The sequence below is a fragment of the Peromyscus californicus genome, unplaced genomic scaffold (assembly GCF_007827085.1).
Source record: "Peromyscus californicus insignis strain IS unplaced genomic scaffold, ASM782708v3 Scaffold_8__1_contigs__length_139910024, whole genome shotgun sequence".
NCBI classification, from domain to species: Eukaryota; Metazoa; Chordata; class Mammalia; order Rodentia; family Cricetidae; genus Peromyscus; species Peromyscus californicus.
The window spans coordinates 18,938,288-18,960,861 of record NW_026294606.1 but is presented as its reverse complement, the minus strand read 5'-3'; the positions used below and the strand labels follow the sequence as shown (position 1 = coordinate 18,960,861).

General features: G+C 44.9%; 1 protein-coding gene across 1 annotated transcript; it reads left to right on the top strand.

Moving 5' to 3' along the window:
* Window positions 1–456: 456 nt before the first annotated feature.
* Mylip (myosin regulatory light chain interacting protein) lies at window positions 457–22,330 on the top strand. Its single transcript, XM_052728472.1, has 7 exons — window positions 457–769; window positions 1,859–2,049; window positions 14,529–14,714; window positions 16,125–16,322; window positions 16,840–17,004; window positions 18,534–18,954; window positions 20,605–22,330. Exons 1-7 carry the CDS (start codon window positions 683–685, stop codon window positions 20,692–20,694), a joined length of 1,338 nt encoding a protein of 445 aa, XP_052584432.1. The 5' UTR covers window positions 457–682; the 3' UTR covers window positions 20,695–22,330.
* The last annotated feature ends 244 nt before the right edge of the window (window positions 22,331–22,574 follow it).

Sequence of the window (22,574 nt, the reverse complement as noted above, 5' to 3'; positions counted from 1 at the left end):
AAAACTTTTCTGCTCAAATTGTGCGTGTTACAAACCTCAGTGGCAAATCCCAGGCGGAAAGCCTTAACTTTAGGCTCCGGCTTGCCGGCTTCCCTCTTGGCTCTCACAAACCACCTGGTTACTGGAGTGGGAGTCGTGAGAACAGTGGCATCGCGGGAGCGTTTGATCATGGTCCTCTAAAGCCGCGACAGAAAGGCGTCCCTTGGAGCTGCAGGCGACAGCGGGCTAGGAGGAGCGTCGCCCAGCGGCGGAGGCTGTGACCGTACAGCGGTGGGGGTAGGGGCTCCCACCTCCCGCAGCTCTACAGGCGGGGCCGGGAGGCGGGGCTGCAGACTATCGGAACTATGTATTGGCTGGCGGGGCTGGGGAGGAGGGGCAACTGCGCCGTGATTGGCGGAGGCCGGAGCCGGAGGGGGCGGGGCCTCTATAAAAGACGCGTGCCTGTCGCGGCGCAAGCAGTCGGGCTGTCCGAGCGGCGCGGCCGTGGAGCACCCAGGAGCCGGCTGTCGCGGGGGTGGCGGGGACGCGAGCGGCGGGCTGCGTGGGGTGCAGGGCAGGCGGCCGCACCGCTTCACCTTCCTCACGGAGCCCGGAGCGGACTTAGAGCGATTACAGTGAGGCGACAGCCCCGGCGTACACCCGAGAAGAAGCGGCCGTGGCGGCGGTGGCGGCGGCCCCAGCCATGCTGTGCTATGTGACGAGGCCGGACGCAGTGCTGATGGAGGTGGAGGTGGAGGCAAAAGCCAACGGCGAGGACTGTCTCAACCAGGTGAGGGCGACGATCGGAAAGGGGATCCCCGCTTGTCCCCGGGAAGCCTGGGGCTTTGGTCCTCAGGAGCCGGGCGACGTTGCAGCAGCGGCCCGCGGAGCGCGCCCCGGACGCCAGGCTCCAGCCTCCTCCTCCCCGCGGGCGGCGCGGGTGGGGGGAGTAGAGAACGCGTATGGTGGGGGGATCCCGGGCCTGGGAACCAGGACACTGCCGGGAGCTGCAACCCTGTCCCTTACCCCGGCACTTTTCTCTAAAGAAGGTGGCCCGGCACACCTGCCGCAGGTGTGTGCGTGATGCCGCCCGTGGGGTCCTCGCAAAAGCCCGGCAGCGCCACCCACGTCCCGAGATGAGGTGGCTGCAGGCAGTCGCGGGCTCCGGGGTTCCCTAGCTGACCAGGTGGGCCCAGGTCTCAAGCCACTTTTCAGAAGGAGAGTTCACCTGACACTCCTGGCTTGCTGGGGCTCCTGAGTATCCTGGGTAATTTGCAGGGAACGGTTCTGGCAGTCTCCTGCTTGGGGTCTTTACACGTGTGTTTTCTTTAGTGTGACAAGGCTCTGAGCGTATTTGCATGGTGGATATGGCAGACACATTTGATCCCCTTCAAACACTGTGCCTTCGGGACCTGTAGACCTGAGCTGATTGGAAAGCCACTTGTAAGGCTTAGCTGACACTTGTGGCATGCTTCCCCAATGTGTTTGTGTTTTTGGAATCCAGATGGTTAAAACTGTCCAGATAATAAGCTGCCAAATCAGCTGTGCAGATGGTGCTGGTGGAGGGGATTCCAGCGATTGGAGTAAGAAATAAAATACCCTTGGATTCTTCCTTCTCAGGCTTTTGGAAAGTCTGTTTTGGGGGACTCCTTTCCCTGTGCAATTGGCCAGACCCTAGAAATATTCAAGCAAGGCCGAGCCTCCTTTGAGCGCTGGGTTTGGACATCGATAGTACCTTAAAACATTCTTTTTCCATTCTACCACTGGAATTATTACAAGGTAGAACTGGAATTATAACAAGGTCCAAGTAGGTGGCTGCCCTTCTCTCAGATGGAGCCCGTGAGTTTACATTGCTTATACCCGCTACCTTTGTTTTTAGGTGTGTCGGCGATTGGGGATCATAGAAGTTGATTATTTTGGACTGCAGTTCACCGGCAGCAAAGGTGAAAGCTTATGGCTGAATCTGAGAAACCGGATCTCCCAGCAGATGGACGGCCTGGCACCTTACCGGCTCAAACTGAGAGTCAAGTTCTTTGTGGAGCCCCATCTCATCTTACAGGAGCAGACAAGGTAAAGTGAGGCAGAAATAAACCAATGCCAAGTATACCTCTGGTTCCACTTAGAAGGGACTATCATGCTTTTCAGAGATGTTCCCGGGCAAATTTGACTTCGTGCAGAGGAAGTTCAGGAAAAACTTAAATTTGTTTTGCAAAGCACAGTTGGCCTGGGTGGGTTTTCCAACTCTTGTTTTGGTTTTTCTGGACGCTATACTATTAATGGGAGAGCCGGGTTGACTTCTTACAGAAGAAAAAGAAAAAGAAAACCCCAGACACCAACTTCCTGACTGCAACATCTACTGCCCGCTAGTAACCCCGCCTCGGCAGTGTTACTACAGGTCATTGTCGACTGTTCTAACCGAAAGCAGGAAACAGTTCCTCTTGGGTTACTTAAACTTGGTCAGTCTTCAGCCTAGTGTCAGATTACAGTGTGTAGCGAGTGCTCGGTCTGGCCTCCTGCAGATTTTAAAACTTTTTTAAGTTTCACGAAAACTTAATAAAAAGACTCTTTGAAGGCCACTGTAACTGAATTCCAGCCCGCAGATATATTAAACATGACCGTTGGGCATTAGATTTTTTTTCCCTCCTTGTTAGAATAAGGGCCACCAGCCATAGTAGACAACTGAAGCGTGTGGTCTCCTTCTTCAAACGACAGAAAAAACAAAAAAACAAACAAACCAAAAAAACATAGTGTTTCTCTCTGGACTGATTAATGCTTTTCTCAAAGATGAACCAAAATAGCAAATTGATGTTTAATATTTATTACTGAAATGCAAGAGACCTACAGTGGCATCTTGAAAAAAGGAAAATGATTACTTTTGAAAGCACAGCAAACTTTGGATCCCAGCACTGATGTTTTCCATACTCCTGTGGCTTGGAAAAGTGCCATGCATGTGAAAAATGCGATTCTGTAGATTACTCAGAATCAGGGAACAGGATCCTCAGGGAGATTTTAACGTTCCCTGTTTTTTTATTTACCAAACAAATGGTGGAAACATTTTAAAATACCATCATTTGGATTTGAAATAGCTCCTTTGCCTTGCCGTGGCTCGTTAAAGGTTGAGAGAGATTTCGTTTATGAAGGACACTGGCATAGTGAATTTTTAGTGTTTCTGGAAACACCTTACCACTATTCATGTAAAGGCATGCTTATAGATGCTGAGCTGTCTCTGTTAGTCATAAGAGGCTTTTTTTAACTCTTACTCTGTATCTGTATGTGTGTGCTCTGGAGCACACGCCTGTGCATGCACACACACACCTGTGCATGCACACACACCTGTACGCCTGTGGAGGTGACAGCGCAGCTTTCAGGAACCGGTTCTCTCCTCCCACTCTGTGGGTACCAGAGATTGCACTCTGGCTCTGAGGCTCAGCAGCAAACGTCTTACCCTCTGAGCCATCTCCCTGGCCCACATCTTCTTTTTTTTAAAAAATCTGATTTGCAAAAGCTTCCTAAGTTCAGGAAAAGAAAAAAAAAATATATGACCCAGCATTGGCCTTTTTTTTTTTTTTTATTTTATTTTTTGGCAGCAGTGGTATTGTGGTGCTGCAGTGATTTCAGGGCTTCCAGGTGCAACCCAGTTCTAGTGATACAAATTTAGTTTTGAAATAAGCCAAAACTTGGAAAAGCAAATACTTTGTTTAAATCGTGGAAGGATAATAGCGTAATAAATGTGTACTGAGAATATGTTCATTCTTTATGATGGACTATGAGATGGTCTCTGCCTACGCACATGCTCCTGTAATTGGGTCAATACCTATTATCAAATCTACTTTATTCATGTAAGAAAGAGACGTTTATGAATTAGTACTTGAATCAAATTGCCTACATTGGTTTTTTTTTTTTCCATTATTGACTCAGTTGTCTTTGACTCTTGGGATTTATAGCTAATGGCACTCAAAGTATGTACCTTTCTAGTTCAACTGGGTAATTTCAATTGATTTTCATTCTTTTTAGAAATCCCATAGAATGGTGAGTGTAAGCTGGTCCCGGTAGCAGGTCTATAATCTCAGATGCCTGGGAGGGAGACAGAAGCAAAGATTACAAGTTCTGTTGTGCCTGGGCTACAGTAAGGGTTCGAGTCTAGTCTGGGGAACTTAGTGAAACCCTGTGTCAACATAAAAGGTAAAATGACAGTTGAGAACACAGCTTAGTGGTTGAGTGTTTGCCTAACCTACCCAAAGTCCCAGTTGGGAATGAGGAAAGTGGGGACAGGGAGGATAATGTAGTATAAACCTTTGAGTACTTTTATTATGTTGGTGAATTTTGCATAGCTTTGTAGAGTTATCTGAAATAGAAAACTTTTAAGAAAATGCCCAAGCTTGATGACCAGTCTGTTTTAATATCTTCATAAAGTAATATCTAATTTGCACTTGTACCCTTTAATTAGGATGTCAAAAGTTGTGCTAGGTCCAATCTAATATTTTTTAAATTATTTAAGTGTATGGGTTTTGCTTGCATGTGTACCTGTCCACCATTTGGTGCTTGAGGAGGTAGAAGAGGGCATTGGATCCCCTGAGACTGGAATTACACAAGGCTGTGATCCACCATGTAAGTGTTGGGACTCGAACTTGGGTCCTCTGAAAGAGCAGCAAGTCCTCTTAACTGCTGAGACATCTCTCCAGCTGCCTACCATTAGTTATTTTTTTTTTATCATAGTACTAAAGAACAAAACTATTTTTTTACTTTTATGTGGTATTAGCAAAAAAAAAAAAGCCTGTTGACAAACTTTTTGATGTCCTGTGGTTTGTTTTAAAATATTATGTTAAAGGCTATGATTCTACTGTAGATCTTTTTGTATAGTGAGTGAATACAGCTTTGACAATTCAGTTTTAAGAGATGGCTTTACTGAGGTAAGCCATGAGGGTGCATTTAGTGTACTAAGGGGTTCTGGACACTTCATTAATAGGAAATAACTGGGCAGAGTTGTCCTCTGTAGACCACTAAGCAGTGTGCTCGTAGTAGAGCAAGTTTAATGTACACAGGCTATTAATATACTTCTTAGCATCAGACCAGGATGACTGCTAAGAGGGGTGCAGGCCTTGGATCCATTGGGGGACCCTGGGATCCAGGAAGAGGCCATTTCTCTGAAGCAGGCTTGGTTCAAATGCTATCTTAGATAAGTAGATCGGGCTAATCTGGTTTTAGGCTTAATTTTAGATTTGGTGACCCTACCGAGATTATTCCATTTGCTCTTGAATGGGGGGCCTGACTAGAAGGAGAGTCTTGTTCAGCTGGCTGGCATGGTTTACAGATGGAGACAACAGGTATTTTCAGCAGATGTTTGCCATGCTGTGGATCAAAAAGAACGGGGAAACAAATTAATGTGCTCTGGAAGTAAATCTGAAATAATAATCATCTTAGTAGAAACTCCTGCCTTTCAGGGGCTCTCAGCTCTTCACAGTGAATTTTGCCGACATTTTCCAAACTGGAGATGAGGGAAGCTCACGTTTCGTTTCCACGGTGGTGATTATACCATCCCCTGCTGGCAGGGTCTTTATGTTTCTCCTGGCTTGGCCACATTTTCAGAGCTCTGTGGTTTCCGCTCAGAACAGTCCAGTTTAGTTAAGGTTAACCAACATCTGGGTTGTTTTTTTTTTCCTCCTAGAAAATAGCCCCAGTACAACACTCCATGAGTATTGAACTGAACATTCAGAGAAAAGCTGTAGTCTTGGACATGACATTTCCTCAAGATCTCTGAGTTAGGGCAGCAAGGATTAAATCCCTCCCTGATTCCTAACCCCAACATGTCACTTCTTTCTAGAATGCCTTCTCTAGCACTGCCTGGGAGACTGAATTTTGCCAAGACATCGCCTGTCTTTCTTTTAGAGCATTAATGTACTTGTAACATTACAGCAACTTCTGCTCATTGTCAATTACTCCAGTAATGCAAATTCCATCAAAATTGATCAGTAATGTATCCTCAGACCCTATCAAACGTACACTGTGTAACTATCTTGTTAAGCAATAAATAAGAATTTACAAATGTGGAGCTGGAGATGGCTCAGTGGTTTGAACACTGGTTGCTTTTGCAAAGGATCCAGTTTGACCCCCAGCATCCCCCCGGTGGCTCACAACCACCTATAGCTCAATTTCCAGGAATCCAACTCCCTCTTCTGTCTTTGAGGGCACCAGATATGCATGTGGTGCGCATATATACATAAATGAAGACAAAACACTCATGCACATAAAATAAAAAAAAAATAAATGAAATCTCAGAACAAAACCAAAAAAAGCTCACAGAGCCAAAACTATAGATAAACTCAAAGCAAATGAGATGTGGTGATTTCAAACCAATTCAGGACCAGTCAGACTGGCCCTAGCCAGGGTCTGTAAGTCATGTTCAAAGTCCTTCTTAAGGTTGTCTGTGATGGTAAAGACTGCTCTCATAATTTACCTCTGCATGATTAAGAGTGAGTGCATTCTACACGAGTCACAACTGCAGCCAGTGTGTGTCAATTGTGAAGACTCTTGTATCTATTAGAAAGGTTATTTTATGTTCTTTATACTGTATATGGGATGGCAGAATCAGCCTCCCTCTCCCATCCCTACCTTTCCATGTCTCCTTTCTTTCTTTTCTCCACTCCCTTATCTGTTTTCACTTGCCAAGAAAGTTAAACAAACAAACAAACAAACAAAAAGTAAAAGCATACATATACATTATTTCCAAAGGAATTATAAATTGAATTTCTGAATCCTAAAGTTTTTCTTTTTGCCAAAACTAAGGGGTATTTGCATTGCTGTGTGGTGTTTAATTTTAGACAAGGAACTCTCATTTGGGCTCCTTCAGCCTGTACATCTATATGAAGTATTCAAAAAGCATTTTTAAAAAATGGTATTTCATGTATTCATTTTGTGAGTGGGAGTATGTTTTATGCATGTGATGTATGTATGTATGTGAGTGTGCAGGTGCACATGTCCATGCATGTGCATGCAGAGGCCAGAGACTGACAGCTTGCCCACACAGGCACCTGTTGCCATGGGTGAGGACATTCTTTAGAAGCACAGACTTTGTGCTTTTAAGTTCCAGTATTCTCCTGGCACAGGCTGTGAGCTCTCCAGTCAGTCTTGCTGACAGTCAGTCCTCATGTCTGAACTGCTTCAGGGTTCAAGGAAGAACATCTTTCAGAGTGGTTCCCTTTGGGGCTTGGGAAAGATCCCCATGAGCCCAGGCAGGGACCTGACTTAATAGCTCTATGATAATTATCTGCCCCTGACAGGTTGCTCGACAGTAACCCCCCATGAGGTAGGCCTGACGGTCTGATATAGCTGGAGCTTTTAATACACTAGCATTCTGAACCTCGTAAAAATCTCAAACATGGAGGAAAGGTGAGGGCTTTTTATCATGAACACCCATACAGGCTCCCTAGAGCCTACTATTAAGTTTAATGTGCCTACTTTATTATATAGTTAATCATTTATCAGTCCCTCCAACTATCCATCAACTTTTTTTTTCGTACACTTTTCAACAGGTCGTGTGTAAGTACCCTTCCTTATAAATACTATAGTGTGCTTATCATTAAGTAGAACTTACTGCTTGCATTTGGTTCTTTTTTCTTTCTAGTTAAAATTTACATAGGATAAAACATAAATCCTAATTTTCCCTCTTACTGAGACTCAGTGGGTACATGTTTAAACAACCCCTCAGCCGAGATGAAGAACGGTAGCATCATCCATCATCTTAGAAGTCCTCATCTTTCTGCGTTCAGCCCACACTGCCCACCTCTACCTCCTGACCGCCCTGTCAGCACTGTGCTTTTCCACGCTAGATTTGTTGTACCTGTTCAGCTGTCTGCACGGGGAACCATCCAGTAGGTTCTACTTCGTGTCAGACTTCTTTTATCCATCATAAATTTTGTTGAGGTCCTTTCACACTGCTGCATGTATCTGTGGAGTTTTCTTTAGCTCTTTGTTCTGTTTTCTTTCTTTTTTTGCTTTGTTATATGCTGGGGGTTGAACAGAGCCTTGAACATTCTAGGTCAGTACTCTGAGTTAAATACCAGCCTGCTCTGTTTCTTTCGACTCCTGGATAGTATTCGGTACTGTTGTTGATCCAGTCCTACTGATGAGCGTCTGTTTCTATGAATAAAGCTGCTATGAACATTCTAATACAAGCTTTTGTTTCTTTTTTTCTTGTAGACACATGTGTTTTCATTTTCCCTGAGTAAATACCCGAGACTACAATAGCCGGGTCGTGGTATGACTGTTTAATTGTGGAAGTTACTGCCAGACCTTTCCCCACAGCATATGTACTGTTCCGAACTCCTACTCTCCCAAAGAATGTAAGAAAACCGAGTGTCTCCACATCCCTGCCAGCCTTCTGGTGGATACATGGTGGTGGAGTGTTGTGGTTTTAATTTGCATTTCTCTGATGATTAATGATGTCTGTCAGATTTACATGTGCTTATTGGCCTTTCCTGCATCTCCTTTGGTGAAATGTCCAAGTCACCCATTTTGATCCTTCGCCTTTACTCCTGAGCTGTCCACATTCTTTATGTATCCTAGATACCAGTTCATTGTGAAATCTGAGTTTTATAAATATATGTTCCCCCTGTGGCTTGCCTGTTTTCCTCATGCCTTTTGGTGAGTAGGAGTTTTTAATTTTGGTGAGTTCTAATTTATTCTTTTTTTCTTTCTGGAATCTATTCACTATGTTCTGAAAAGCCTTGTCTACTCCCTAGTCATAAAGGTACTCTTTGGTTTGGTTCTCAAGCCAGTATGGTGTTAACTTTTACATATAGGCCTATATTTCATCCTGAACTGATTTTATGAGAATGTTATAAGATTTGAAACAAAAATCTCTCATAGAAATTTCTGTTTTGGGTCATCTTTAAAAAGAACTTGGCAGTCAGAGTTTGTTTTAAAATAAACCTATGCGGTTAAGTGACTCATTGGACAGAGATGGGATGTTTGATCGTAATGGGGTCTGCCTGAGGTGAATGGCAGTCCAGACAATACTTCACATGCATGCACTTCAGGGGAAATTATGGTTCAGTTGTTGGCAACTGGGGTTTTGAAAATAACTAGTTAGCCATTCTAAAGATGTGTTGGGTTCATTACTTGCATTTGGAATATGAGGCTGAATCTAGTTATCTTACATTTGTTGTCAAAAGCTCTTCAAAATGGTGTAAGTGGCAAGATTACTAGGAGGTTGTGCCCAACAGTAACTTTCTTAGTTGCCTTCTGTTGCCATGACAAAACACCATGACCAAGGCAACTTATTAAAGAAAGTTTGAGATCTCCACAATTCCACAATTCCACGTCCATCGTGGCAGTGGACAGGCAGGCATGGTGTTGGAGCAGTTGCTAAGAACTTACATCCTGATCCACAAGCAGGAGGCAAAGAGAGAGACAGAGACAGAGAGACACAAAGAGAGAGAGAGACAGAGAGACAGAGAGAGAGAGAGAGAGAGAGGGAGAATGCTCTAACTGGGTGATGGCATAGACTTTTGAAACCTCAAAGCCCAAGCCCTCAGTGACACACCTCCTCCAACAAAGCAAACAGTTCTTCAACTGGGGAACAAGCATTCAAACATCACCCATACAATGAGCTTTCAATTAGTTTCTGGAAAGTTCTGTCATGAGTACTAGAGGGTATTTCTGTGAGATGGTTAGGGTTCAGACAAGAGAGTCCTCTGATCACAAGCCCTCAAGATAAATGGTTCCTGTTATTAACACTATGAAAAGGCATGGATTTTATTTTTTTAATTAAAAAATTTTATTGTTTAATTTTATGTGTATGAGTGTTTGCCTACATGTATGTATATATGTATGCATGTGCACCACATGCATGCTTGGTGCCCACAGAACCAAATCCTTGTCCTCTGCAAGAACAATAAGAACTCTTAACTGCTGGGCCATCTCTCTGGCCCCTGAAAAGGCATGGATTTTAAAACAGAAATTATTGAGGAATTTTGAAGCAAAAATATATTAAGAGTAAGTGCTTCATGACCATATGATGGCACAGTGGATAAAGATGCTTGCCACTAACCTGGTCTGAGTTTAGGATAAAGATTCTCACCATCAACCTGGTATGAGTTCAGTCCCTGAGACCCACATGGTGGAAGGAAAGAATTGACTCCCACAATTTGCCCTTTGAGCTTCAAAAATATACTGTGGCACTCACCCAAACATATACAATAAAGTGAATAAGCAAATGCAATTTTTTAAAGATTTTGCTTCCTTTTCAAAATTAAAATTTGACATCTCAAATTTTGCCCAGTTTAAAACATTGTATTTTTACTTTGTGTATGGGTGTTTTGCCTACATGTTTTGCCTACATGTCCATATTTGTGCACCACATAAGTGCCATTGCCCACAGGCTATAAGATGGCTTCAGATCCACTGGAACTGGAGTTATAGATGATTATTAGCCACCATGTAGATGCTGAGAATTGAACCCCAGTCCTCTGAAAGAGCTGCTGGTGCTCTTAACCATTGAGGCATTCCTCCAGCCCCTCACCCTATTTTTGCAGCACTGTGAATTCGTTTGTATCTATGATACAAATATCTGACTTGGCTGGAATAATGCACCCTGGGCCCCACAGTGTGGCTATATTGGAAATAACCATGTTCTTAGTAACCAATTAAAACTTTAAAATTAATTTCCAAGTATAACTGTAGGAATACATAGAAAATGTAGTATGAGCTTAATGTCCATAGGATGTATTCATAGACATTTGCTAAAACAACGTAGGTATTTTTCGAAGCCTTTTGTGTGTGATTCTATGTTGTAATATATATGGAACTAGATAGATTATCCACCTGTGAGATATACTTTTAAAAATTATTCTCTACAGGCCTGACTTTTTTGACTACATCTATTTGTTTCATATTATTTGTAACCTTTCACCGCTTTCATTAAAAAAAAACAAACAAACAACAAAAACAACCAAATAGTTATATGGCAGATAGTTAAGGTGAGAAACTATTAAGAATTCATCCTAAGTCAAAGCCACCCAAATCCTGAGCCCTTACTGAATTCCCTTTTGGAAACATGTTTTTGAGCACTACCACCCTCCCCTTCGGAAAGAGCACACGGATAAGTCTTGTGATAGCTCTTCAGGCCTGGTGACATTGGCCACCCCTGCTCCTTTGCACTGGTGTCGGGACCCTTGCCACCCAGAAGCCTATCTGTGATTGGAGTTATTGTGATGAGATACGTTCCTTTCCTCCAAAGACTGTGTGTTCCATCTAAAAAAAAACAACTGTCAGACAGATGTGTCCATCCCATAACCCCAATGTGGGGCGGGGCACAGAGCAGTGTGTGACAAACCTTTATTGACTTGAAATGAAAGGTGGCCGTAAAGCCATGAAAACTGCAGCATGCAGGAAGAGGTCTGCCTAGACTGAGGAGGAGTGCTTGTGCCTGCTGGGCTCTGAGCACAGTTCAGCCTTCCTCTGGCTGGAGCACACCAGTGCGCCCCGCCCCCAGGCCATTGTTCCAGTTCTCACCCACTCCTGGGGAAGGATGGCATTGCTCTAGGCTCCTGGCCACCTGTTTACGTTGGGTTGCCATTCCGTTCCGTTCCGTTCCTTTGCTCTGCTTTTGGCGGCTGTCCCTCCAGAAGTAGGCGTAGAGAATTTGGAAAAAGAAATTGAATAAATTTGAAAAGTCGTCTTTGGCAGCTCTCCGTACTGTTTAATAAAGCAGGAAGCAGTTTCAAACTCTATGCTAGGAAAATAAGTCAAAAGAGACCTTTACATTCACAGTAATTAAATTGCAAAGGCTCAGTTTGCAGTGCTAATCTTAAAATCTTTCGGCACGTGGTTTCTTCTTGAGTGTAAGTGTAGATTCGGACTGGAGGCTCCTGGAAATATACCCTGTGCTTGAACGGGCAGAGGTACATCAAGAGTCCATTTTCCCTGTGAGCAACAGCAGGGTTTTGTGAGAATATAGACCTGCACCCTCTGATAGCGTCTTATTCTTTTTTTGTTGTTGTTTTGTTTTGAGAAGGGGGTCTCACTATGTAGACCAGGCTGGCCTAAACTCACAGAAATCTACCTGCTTCTGCTTCCAGTGTGCTGGGATTAAAGGTGTGGGCTACCACACCAGCTAGCTGTATAGCTCTTTGAAAAGCAGTTTTTTTCCTATGGTAATTCCTTGGCCCCAGCAGGGCCCCTTTCTCAGTTTAGCAGTATGGAAGAAATACTTTAAAGACTACCAGATGTCTGGGTTAATAAAAGCGGTGTCTGTTCTCTTTGAATGCTGCTACGAATCTTAGGAAGAAACTGAAACGTTTAAGGCTGTCTCATCACTTTAAACATTTATCATTACTGAATGTGCAAAAGACTGAATTGACTAGTCCTCCGTTAAGGAAGAGAAGTGGATCTTGTCGGCCTGATCATGTGAGGTCCTTAACACTGTCCCTCGCCATTGTCACCGCTCTTGCCCTAATTCCTTTCTTACCTTTCTCGTGCTCGTCCATTGGTGAAATTATTAAGGCCACTCCACGTAGTTAAAAGGGAGGTTTATTTTGTGGGGTAACTCACAAGTGAAGGGATAGGTTACAGGGTCTGGGAAAGGTGTAGCGCAGTCCGGCGGTGTTCTCTGGAGAACTCTGCTCGGTCTACCTCCAGCGTCCAGGGTCCAGGAACCAAGAGAGCCGGCGCATCCAGATCTCGGGTCTTCAGGGTCCTCTCTCGGCCCTGCCTTGTAGGCGTGACAGTTACCGAAGCCTCAGTGGGGGTTGGAACTTCCAGATCAAAGCTGGAATGGCTACCCACTACACTTGTCCCTTGAAAGGCAAACTCAGGTGTGGTACAAAAGTGAAGGCCCTGTGGAGGGCTGGGAAAGGGAGGAGCTGAGCTTACATAGGGTCTGGGACCTCACCAATGGCTAGAATTCATGACTGTGCCTTCCCAGCACCTGCGAGAGGCTGCCACAAGTCATCAAAGAAAGTTAACACTTCACATATGCCAGAGATAAGTTGTATCGCCTATCCTCTGTGGTGACTCAGATAACCTCTTCAGGATTTTGGACAATAAAAACCATATCTGGATTTTCCCAGGAATTTCTGTGGCATGCATGCATACCTTGTAGTAAATGTAGAATTTAATGTTGCATGTACTTAGTGTAGGCTCAAAAAGAGCAAAATTGCAATATAAAATAACACAGATACATGGTGTTTTACATGCATTTATGGAGCTCTCTGATGTTAGAGGCAATTAAGCCAGCGCAGGTGCAGCTAGCTAAAGAAGCTCGAAGTTGTGACTTGTTACATAACACAGTCCAGAAGTAGATGGTCTGTATGCAAGGTAGATCAAAAAGTGACCATGTTAGAGGACAGGAGAGGAGGCCATCGGGACAGGTTGCAGCAAGGCTGAGTGGTCCAAGTAGTAGGGTGGTCCCTATGCATAGCACAGAGACAGGAGTGGTGGCTGGAGGCGACCATGGAGAAGCCTGGGTTTCAGGCACCATCGGGCATCCCTGTGAAGGACTTTGAACAGAAAGATGGAGTGTTTTTACTGGGAGCAATGATAGCAAGCAGCTTGGATGGTGGGATGCAGAATCTGGAGGGAAGCGGGGTCCCCAGGTCACAGAAACTCTGGTCACTCTTAGGCCGTGAGTAGGACCAAGGAGGCCCAGATTGTAAGAATAGACCTTGGTCTGAAGAGCTCTGAGACAGGGGCTGGAGGAAGGCTCATCGAGAACTGTTTGTCCGGCAAGCATGAGGATCTGAATTCAATCCCTGCAACCCATTAAAAAAAGCCAAGCATACACTTGCCAACCAGGCTAGCCCAATAGGTTCTGTCTAGGCCAGTGAGACACTCTGCCAGAGGTGGATGGTATTTCTGAGGATGTCCTCTGTTTATAGTCTTTGACATGCTGAAGGTCATCTGGCTGGTAAAGTCTCTGGTAGGTGGGCATTGAAGTAGGATTCTGAGAATTCAGGGGACATTCTTTTTTACTGTCCCTGAAGTCAAAATTTACTACAAGATAGGTTTTCCAGCTGAGTAGAGGAGTTGTGTATGTGTATAATCTGCAGAGGCAAGAGGACCCTCAGCTACATAGCAAGTTTGAGGCCAGTCTGAACTATTTGATTCCCTGTCTCAAAAAACCAAACCGAACAGACAAAACAAAATGGACTCTTAAATTGCCTTTAACACGTTCTAATGCTAACTTGGTCTGTTTCTATCATTTACATTTTTTGACATTTTATTTACTGATTTAAGAGGGTGCTTGCCATGCTGCACACACCGAAGTCAGAGGACAATTTGTAGGGAGTCTCCTTCCGTTGTATGGACCGAGGACTTAGAACCCAGGTCCTCAGCCCTGGCTGCAAGCTCCCTCATCTGCTGAGCCCTGCCTCTGTACTTGCTCTCTTTGCTGAAAAAGAAAGCACTTGAGAGTGAAATTGCAGAGCTAGAGGAGCTTGTTTGTTTTTTTACAGCGCTGGGCATTCTTTCCCTTAGCCACACCCCCGCCCAGAAGGCTGGCTCAGATACTGTTATCCCAAGCAAGCCTCAGTCATTCTCTCCTTCTTTTGCAGGCATATCTTTTTCTTGCACATTAAGGAATCCCTCTTGGCAGGCCACCTCCAGTGCTCCCCAGAGCAGGCGGTGGAGCTTAGCGCCCTCCTGGCCCAGACCAAATTCGGAGACTACAACCAGAACACAGCCAAGTACAACTATGAGGACCTGTGTGAGAAGGAACTCTCCAGCGCGACCCTGAACAGGTGAGGCCGCTGCCGCTGCCACTTCCGCTGCCTGGAGGCTAGCCGTGCACTCTGGCTAGCGTGAGTGTTCACAGCCACGGACTTGATAAGAATCAGGAAACTTACAGTGTTGTCTTAGAATTTGTGAGGCAGAGTGCAGGCCACTGCCAGGTTTAGCCAGTCATTTTCAGAAGATTCATGTGCCTTTTATTTGAGAAGCTTACCAATACAAAACAGTCCACGCAGATAAATGCCCTTATATGAAATTCCATAAATAACAAGGATCTCCAAAGTGCCTGACCTTTTAAATCTGTAAATCTCCTACAATAAAAATCCAGCATGTTTATTGGTGTTTGCTTCATCCCAGCAAGAATTACAGCCTGAGGCCTAACTTAGGCACTCAGTTACCTCTTCCTGTATAACAAGCTAACCCCAAACTCAGCTTAAACTAACAGACGTTATCTGGGAATGCATGGGCAGGGACACAGCTGTGGCTTGAGGGCAGAGCAAGCCCCAGAGGTCAGTCTCATCTAACAGCCCAGCTGAGGGAGGCCTCTGGGTCCAGCTGAGGGAGGCCTCTCTGTGTCCAGCTGACTCCTGTAGCTTCTTGGCCAGCCTCTTTCTCTTGCCATCTGACGTCAGGGCCCTTTCATGGTGTGGTAGCTGGATCACCCAATGTGAGTGATCCAAGAGCAAGAGAGAAGAGCCAGGAAAGAAATCAGACCTTCATGACTCCATCTCAGAAGACAGCTTCATGCCAGGCAATGATCTTCCACCATTTTCTGTTCATTAGAAGCCAGTCATTAACCCAGACCATACTCAAGGGAAGGCTACATTGGGAGACCAGATCACCAAGGACCACAGTTCAGACTGCCTTGCTACAACAGAGAAGATAGATCTATGTTTTCTTCAGTTGCAAATAATCTAATCAGTCCCCTGTGCTGCTAGCCTATCAGGAAACTTGTAAAGTCTATGTAGATAAATATATGAGGGGATCTAGCCTACACATTTGTCTAGTGCATATATTCAGTGATTTTTCCATAATCCTTTCAGTTTACCAGTATTCCCAAATGATGGGTTCTCGATATTTGTTGAAATCTTTTTTTAAATACATGTGTGTGCGTGTGTGTGTGTGTGTGTGTGTGTGTGTGTGTGTGTGTGTGTGTGTGTAAGAAAGCTGGTGAGAGTGAGTTCTTTCTTTCCATCTTGTGTGTCCCAGAGTTCAAACTTAAGCTTTGAGCAAGCACCCTTACCCAATGAGCCATCTCACTGGCCCCATAGTTGTGATTCCAACAGTGTCTTAGAAGTATTTCACAGTAAATGCTTTTGTGATCCATAAATGACCACATCCCTGTAATTCACTAGTGAGATATAAGCATTAAGGAATCATAAACTGACCTGTCTAACTTGGCACCTTTGGATGCTCCACAGCATTGTTTCGAAGCATAAGGAGCTGGAGGGCATCAGCCAGGCTTCTGCAGAGTACCAGGTTCTGCAGGTCGTGTCAGCCATGGAGAATTACGGCGTAGAGTGGCATGCTGTGAGAGACAGCGAAGGACAGAAACTCCTCATTGGGGTGGGACCGGAAGGCATCTCCATTTGTAAAGATGACTTTAGTCCGATGAACAGGTAACCTGAGTCTTCAACGCACGCACATACAATCATAAGCATGTTTATCATCTGTTGCTTTTTTCTGAAAATACAAAATGGACAGAAATTCACTAGACACCTCTATCAATGAAGTGATTCATTTTTTAATTTATTTATTAATTGCATTCAAGCCTTAACTATTTAATTATTTCTTAAATGCTAACTTAAAGTACACTAGTGTGGCAGAATTATTATTTTTCATAGTGGCTCAGGCCATAAATACCTGTATCTGGTTCTGCACACACATACACACACACACACACACACACACACACACACACACACACACACATACACACCCCGAGGGCACTCCAACACTTGTTTCCATGCCGCAACTGCTTGTCCTGCATCAGCATAACTAGTTAGCGTCATCACCGAACACCCCAGGCTGGTTGTCTGGTTTACTGACGGGTCACGGGCAGCCTACGAGGGCATGTCAGCTCCATGCTGAGCTCTCCCTTCTGTGTCTGCTCACTTTTCTCCTCCTGCCTTTCAGGATAGCTTATCCTGTGGTGCAGATGGCCACCCAGTCAGGAAAGAATGTCTACTTGACCGTCACCAAGGAGTCTGGGAACAGCATCGTGCTCCTGTTTAAAATGATCAGCACCAGGGCAGCCAGTGGGCTCTACCGAGCCATCACCGAAACGCACGCGTTCTACAGGCATGTACCACCATGCGTCTCCTGAGCTCAGGTCCCCGCTTAGTGTATCTAGGTGGCTGGCACAGCTGTGATTTCTCCTGGCCTTGAGTTCGAGAGTCTTGTACAGAAAAGGAGAGAATAGCTACTCCGAGCCTTCCTTTCACAGTGCTGGCGGAGCCCTCATCGGCACGGAATGGCGTGTACCTGTGCCTCACTTACAGTCTCCTGCTCTGCTCTCACTTTATTTCCTGCCACAGCCGCCTCCCAGCATAACCCCAGTCCTTGGGCCTGTTCTGCCATGGCTGTGTCCTTTCCCAGAACAGCACAGTGGCACAGGTCTTTCTCTGCTGAGGACGTCCCTGTCCTAAGCCCTCACACCTTACACACTCGGATACTTTTTAAGTTAAATTTCATTTTACTTGGTGTTTTTGAAGACAAAATCTCACTGTGTGTCCAAAGCCAGCCTGAAATTCACTACATACCTCAGGCTGGCCTCAAACTCAACTGCGGTCCTCCAGGCTTGGCTTCTTGACTTCTAGGATTGCTGGCATGCACCACTACACCTGGCCACAGCGAGGAATTTTAAACTACATTCTAGAGGGTACTTTCAGGCTGAGTTGTGATTAGGCTCATACTTAGAAAAAATTAAAGAGAAAAATGTAGTTTGGAGGAAGCCTTCAAATTTTGTTATGTTAAAATAGACTATGGAGCAGAACAGAAAATTTGTAGACATGTTTAATGTAAAAGCCAAAACTTCAAAGAGCAAATGTCCTTTTGCTTCCACAAACTGCTGGATGGCAGCTCACAGCCCGGAGGAGCTGTGGAAACCCATCTCCATATTTACAGCTGCTTCCTTGGAGGTACTTGGAGACCCCTGAGAAGCACAGAGGTGGAGTCATCGAGCTACTAAGCATATAAAATGGAAAGAGCTTAGACATGCACACAAGAATATTAACTGTCTTGGTAAGGCATGTATCTCAGTCCATAGTGTGCTTGCCTAACATGCATGAAGCTCCACATGCACTGGACATGGTGTACATGTCTGTAATCCCAGCAGCACTCAGGAGGTGGAGGCAGGAGGATCATGAAGCTCCAGGTCATCCTTGGCAAGATAGTTCATCCTTGGCAAGATAGTTCAAGACCGGCCTGGGTCACGTGATACCTTGTCTCAAGGGAGAAAAAAAAAAGCTGAATGTGGTGGCACGTGCCTTTAGTTGCAGGACTCAGAGACAGAGGAAGGTGGGTCTTTATGAGTTAAAGGTCATCCTGGTCTACGTGGAGAGTTCTAGGACCTACATAATCTCTAAAAGTGAATAAATAAGTAGGCAGATGGATGGATGCCAGATAGATAGATGATGGATGGATGATAGTAGATAGTAAATAGATAAATAGAAGATAGATTGATAGATGAATGATAATGACAAGATAGAAGACAGAGCACTAAATATCTGTTGATACACTGTTTTTATTGATAACAGTATCTGACAGTCTGAGTTATGAAGCTTCCTAGGCTTTTCAATATTCAATCAGATGTCCACGCTTACCTTCAGGTGTGATACCGTCACCAGTGCCGTCATGATGCAGTACAGTCGTGACTTGAAGGGCCACTTGGCATCTCTCTTTCTCAATGAGAACATTAACCTTGGCAAGAAGTATGTCTTTGATATCAAAAGAACATCCAAGGAGGTATACGACCACGCCAGGAGGGCTCTGTACAATGCCGGTGTTGTGGACCTTGTCTCACGAAGTGACCAGAGCCCCCCCAGCTCGCCTCTGAAGTCCTCCGACAGCAGCATGAGCTGCAGCAGCTGTGAGGGCCTCAGCTGCCAGCAGACCAGAGTGCTCCAGGAGAAGCTGCGCAGGCTGAAGGAGGCCATGCTGTGCATGGCGTGCTGCGAGGAGGAGATCAACTCCACCTTCTGCCCCTGTGGCCACACTGTGTGCTGCGAGAGCTGTGCAGCCCAGCTGCAGGTAAGGGCTCACTTGGCCCTCCTGTCCTTTAAGAAGGGTCTAAAAGGTGCACACACAACACACAGAGTGGGAAGCAGCCATCTCCACCTGGGAAGGTCTTGGTGTTCAGTGACTAAGTCATTGTGCCCCTTATAAACATGGGGATCAGCACCCTCTTGTCACCACATGGTTTCGGAAATGAGGTCCAGACTGACGAAATTAATACATCTTGGAGCGAAAGCAAGAACTAGAATCGAGGCCTGCCTCTTCCACTTTACATGGCCTCTTGCATTCTGATACCACACAGTAGGAATGTCTGTATTATTGCCTAAAATTCTAGTTAAAGAATACATACATTATTGTTACCAGTGACCTATTTACTCTATTTGTGATTAATTTATCTTTTTTCTATACTTAATTTATTCGTGTGTGTGTGTGTGTGTGTGTGTGTGTGTGTGTGTGTGTGTGTGTGTGACAGTGCACATGTGGAGGTCGGAGGACAGTGGGCAGGAGTCAATTCTTTCCTTCTACCATGTGGTGCCAGAAGTCAAACTTAGTTTGCTAGACTTGGTTGCGAGCATCCTTACTCACTGAGCCATCTCACCAGCCCATTAATTTCCTTTCATCACTGCTCATACTTTTAGAAATCTCTTCTATTGGCTGTTATCTGCTAGCAAGTCAAACTAACTTTCCTACAGAAAAATAAAAGCAACTCATATATAGCAGGTCTCCTTTCTTGCACCTTACATTTCCTCTTACCATAAATTTTATACTTGGCTTCACTTCTCAGAAGTTTCTGCTAAATGTCACTGTGTGTATACATAAACCTAGCCTTGCATGTCACCCAGTCCTTACACGCTACGGTTACAGAGCTACTGAAGATTGGACAGTGAGCTCAGGAGCCTGTGCTGCTGCAGGGAGGGGTTTCTCCTCCAAGTCCTGTGCTTATCTGTTCCTGCCCATGTATTCTGACCCTGTGCCTATCTTCCCTTATGGCCAATGAAGGGTGTGTGCTGCCCAAGAAGCCACCAGAGACCTGTTACCCCTGATCATAGGGCATCTGCCCACTGATGTTGGCCCCAAAATAGCTGAGCCAAGGCCTATCTAAGACATATCTCTAGCATGGTGGTCAGAAGAGCAGTGACCTCCTCCTGTATATATGGCTCCAGCATGCAGGAAGGAAAACTGAAATTAACCGAAGGGTTGGGGAGCCGGCTGAGCCAATGAAGTCTCTGTACTGCAAGGCACTGGGACCTGAATTCTTAATCCTAGTGCTGGGGAGGTGGAGACAAGCAGGACCCCTGGGGATCATCTGCCAGCCAGCCTAGCTTAATCAGTGTTCTCCATGCCAGTGAGAGACCCTGTCTCCAAAAAGAGGCAGAAAGCATCTGAGAAGTAATACATGAGGCTGACCACTGGTCTCTGAGCAAAACACACACACACACGTACACACAGTTGGCCAGAAAATGTAATTTTCTTCAGTGAGTGTCCTTTCATAACACTCATTTTTAATCCTTATAAAGTGTAAACATTCAAGCCTATTACAGAGCAATTGATAGCTTAGAAATTGCAATGGCAGCCTATCTAGAAAGTGGAGTGTGGTGGGGACCAAGGCTGAGCTCCCAGACCAGGTCCAGCAAACGTTCTAACCAATGTTGGCTTCTTTTCCAGTCATGTCCAGTCTGCAGATCACGTGTGGAGCATGTCCAGCATGTCTACCTGCCAACCCATACCAGTCTCCTCAATCTAACAGTCATCTAATGAGTCCTGCGCTTACTGGACAGGCCAGGTCCCCATGAGTCAATCTGTCATCTAATGAGTCCTGCGCTTACTGGACAGGCCATGTCCCCACGAGCCAATCTGCCATCTAATGAGTCCTGCACCTACTGGACAGGCCATGTCCCCACGAGTCAATCTGCCATCTAATGAGTCCTGCACCTACTGGACAGGCCAGGTCCCCATGAGCTGCAGTATTGTAAACTGTAAGAATAAAAACCTTGTGAGGAACTATCTCACTCTCGACACCCATCTGCCATGAGACATTTTCAGACACAAAGAAGAAAAGAGAAGCAAGAGTGCAGCCATTCCTCTCCCGTGAGTAGAAGCAACAGCCCCAGTGGCAACCAGGAAGAGCTCTGGGACAGACACATTCCTTCTTGGACTTTGGGTTTTTTTAATGATCAAGTAAAGGAGTAGATAAAATAGTCTTTGTCAGTTAAGTGGTACCATAGCCCAACAGTGGGTACCTTTTAGGAAATGATGTCATACGTCTCCTTAACTTCTCCCAAGGCAGCAGATTTTATAAGAGTTTTAAAATTTCCTTGGTTCTTTTTCTATGGTCATGGAGCGCTGAACATTTTTAATAGGAATTTTTTCCTTAAAGAAATAGTCCTTGTTATAATGTCATTTCTGTCTTTATAACTCATTCAAGAATGACTGGAAAGCTAGCAGATTGAAAAGCAGTCCTGTGACTTCTCAAGGGTTAACATGTTGTCAGACTGAAACCAGTGTGTCTGAGAGGAAACAGGTAACTCAACGTGGGTGACTTCTTAACCCTTCTTTTCCCACACCCTGCACCCCATGCCTTTCGGTGATAAAATGTTACCAGTTTGGTTAAATGACTTCCATGGCATAGTCAAACACTCCCTGGGCTTTTGAGCTGTTGGAACATTTGGAGATTGGAAAGGAAAGTTCACAGACAGACAGACAGACAGGGCAAGAGTGCCAGAGAGGCTCCTGGTGTGCTCAGGTGGTTCTTCACATCCCCTAAGCACTCACTCCAGCTGCACCCATGGGTGTCGCCTTGCCTGAAGATCAAACCTTCTACAGCCTTATCATAGGTCTCTAGATAGTGTCTCCTTTGTGTGTGCGTTTGATTTCGCTTTGTTCATGATGTTTTCTTGTCAATGCTTCCGTAGTCATTGCGTTGCCCCTGCCCTGCATCTTTCAGAGGTGGGGTTAGTTTGTTCTGTTCCCATAGTCTTAATCATATTTCCACCCCCACTTGGGCATTTTGGAAGCTAGTGAGCTAGGGGGTTTTCTAGGGTGTCAGGAAACCTAGCTGACCTCATCGGGTGCAATACTAGCTAAGTGAAAGCTAGAAACCTACACTGTCACTTTACTGAGATTTCCGAGTCTACGTTTCATATTGCCTTAATGTAGCAGTAATGTGTTTATGCATTTGTTTCTTTGCACAGACATTTTGTCAGATATTAAAACTCTACTTTTTTATGGCACATATTAGCATATAAGCCTTTATTCCAAGAGGTATTTATTTTTTCACTTGTAAAAAAAAATAATGTTTCCACATTAAAAAAAAAAAAAACCAACTCTGTTATATCCTAGAGGACTTCTGTCTTTTATATTCAGGATAATAAAGACTTTAAAGCGAACCGGGCATTTGTGTTCTCGTGGTCATTGTCATTTAAAGTGTTTTCCTGTTGAGTGAGCGCTCACGTCGAGGTTTGAAAATTTGAAAATGTGTAAGGAGTTTGTCTTTGTTGAGAGGATTTGTCCAGCTCTTCTCTCATCTGTGGTTTTGGACCTACAGGAGTAGAAGGCAGGTGAACATGATGCTCTGACATACAAAGCACATGGAAAGGAAAACTGGAGAAGAGGGTAGCAAGGTGGCTCACCAAGTA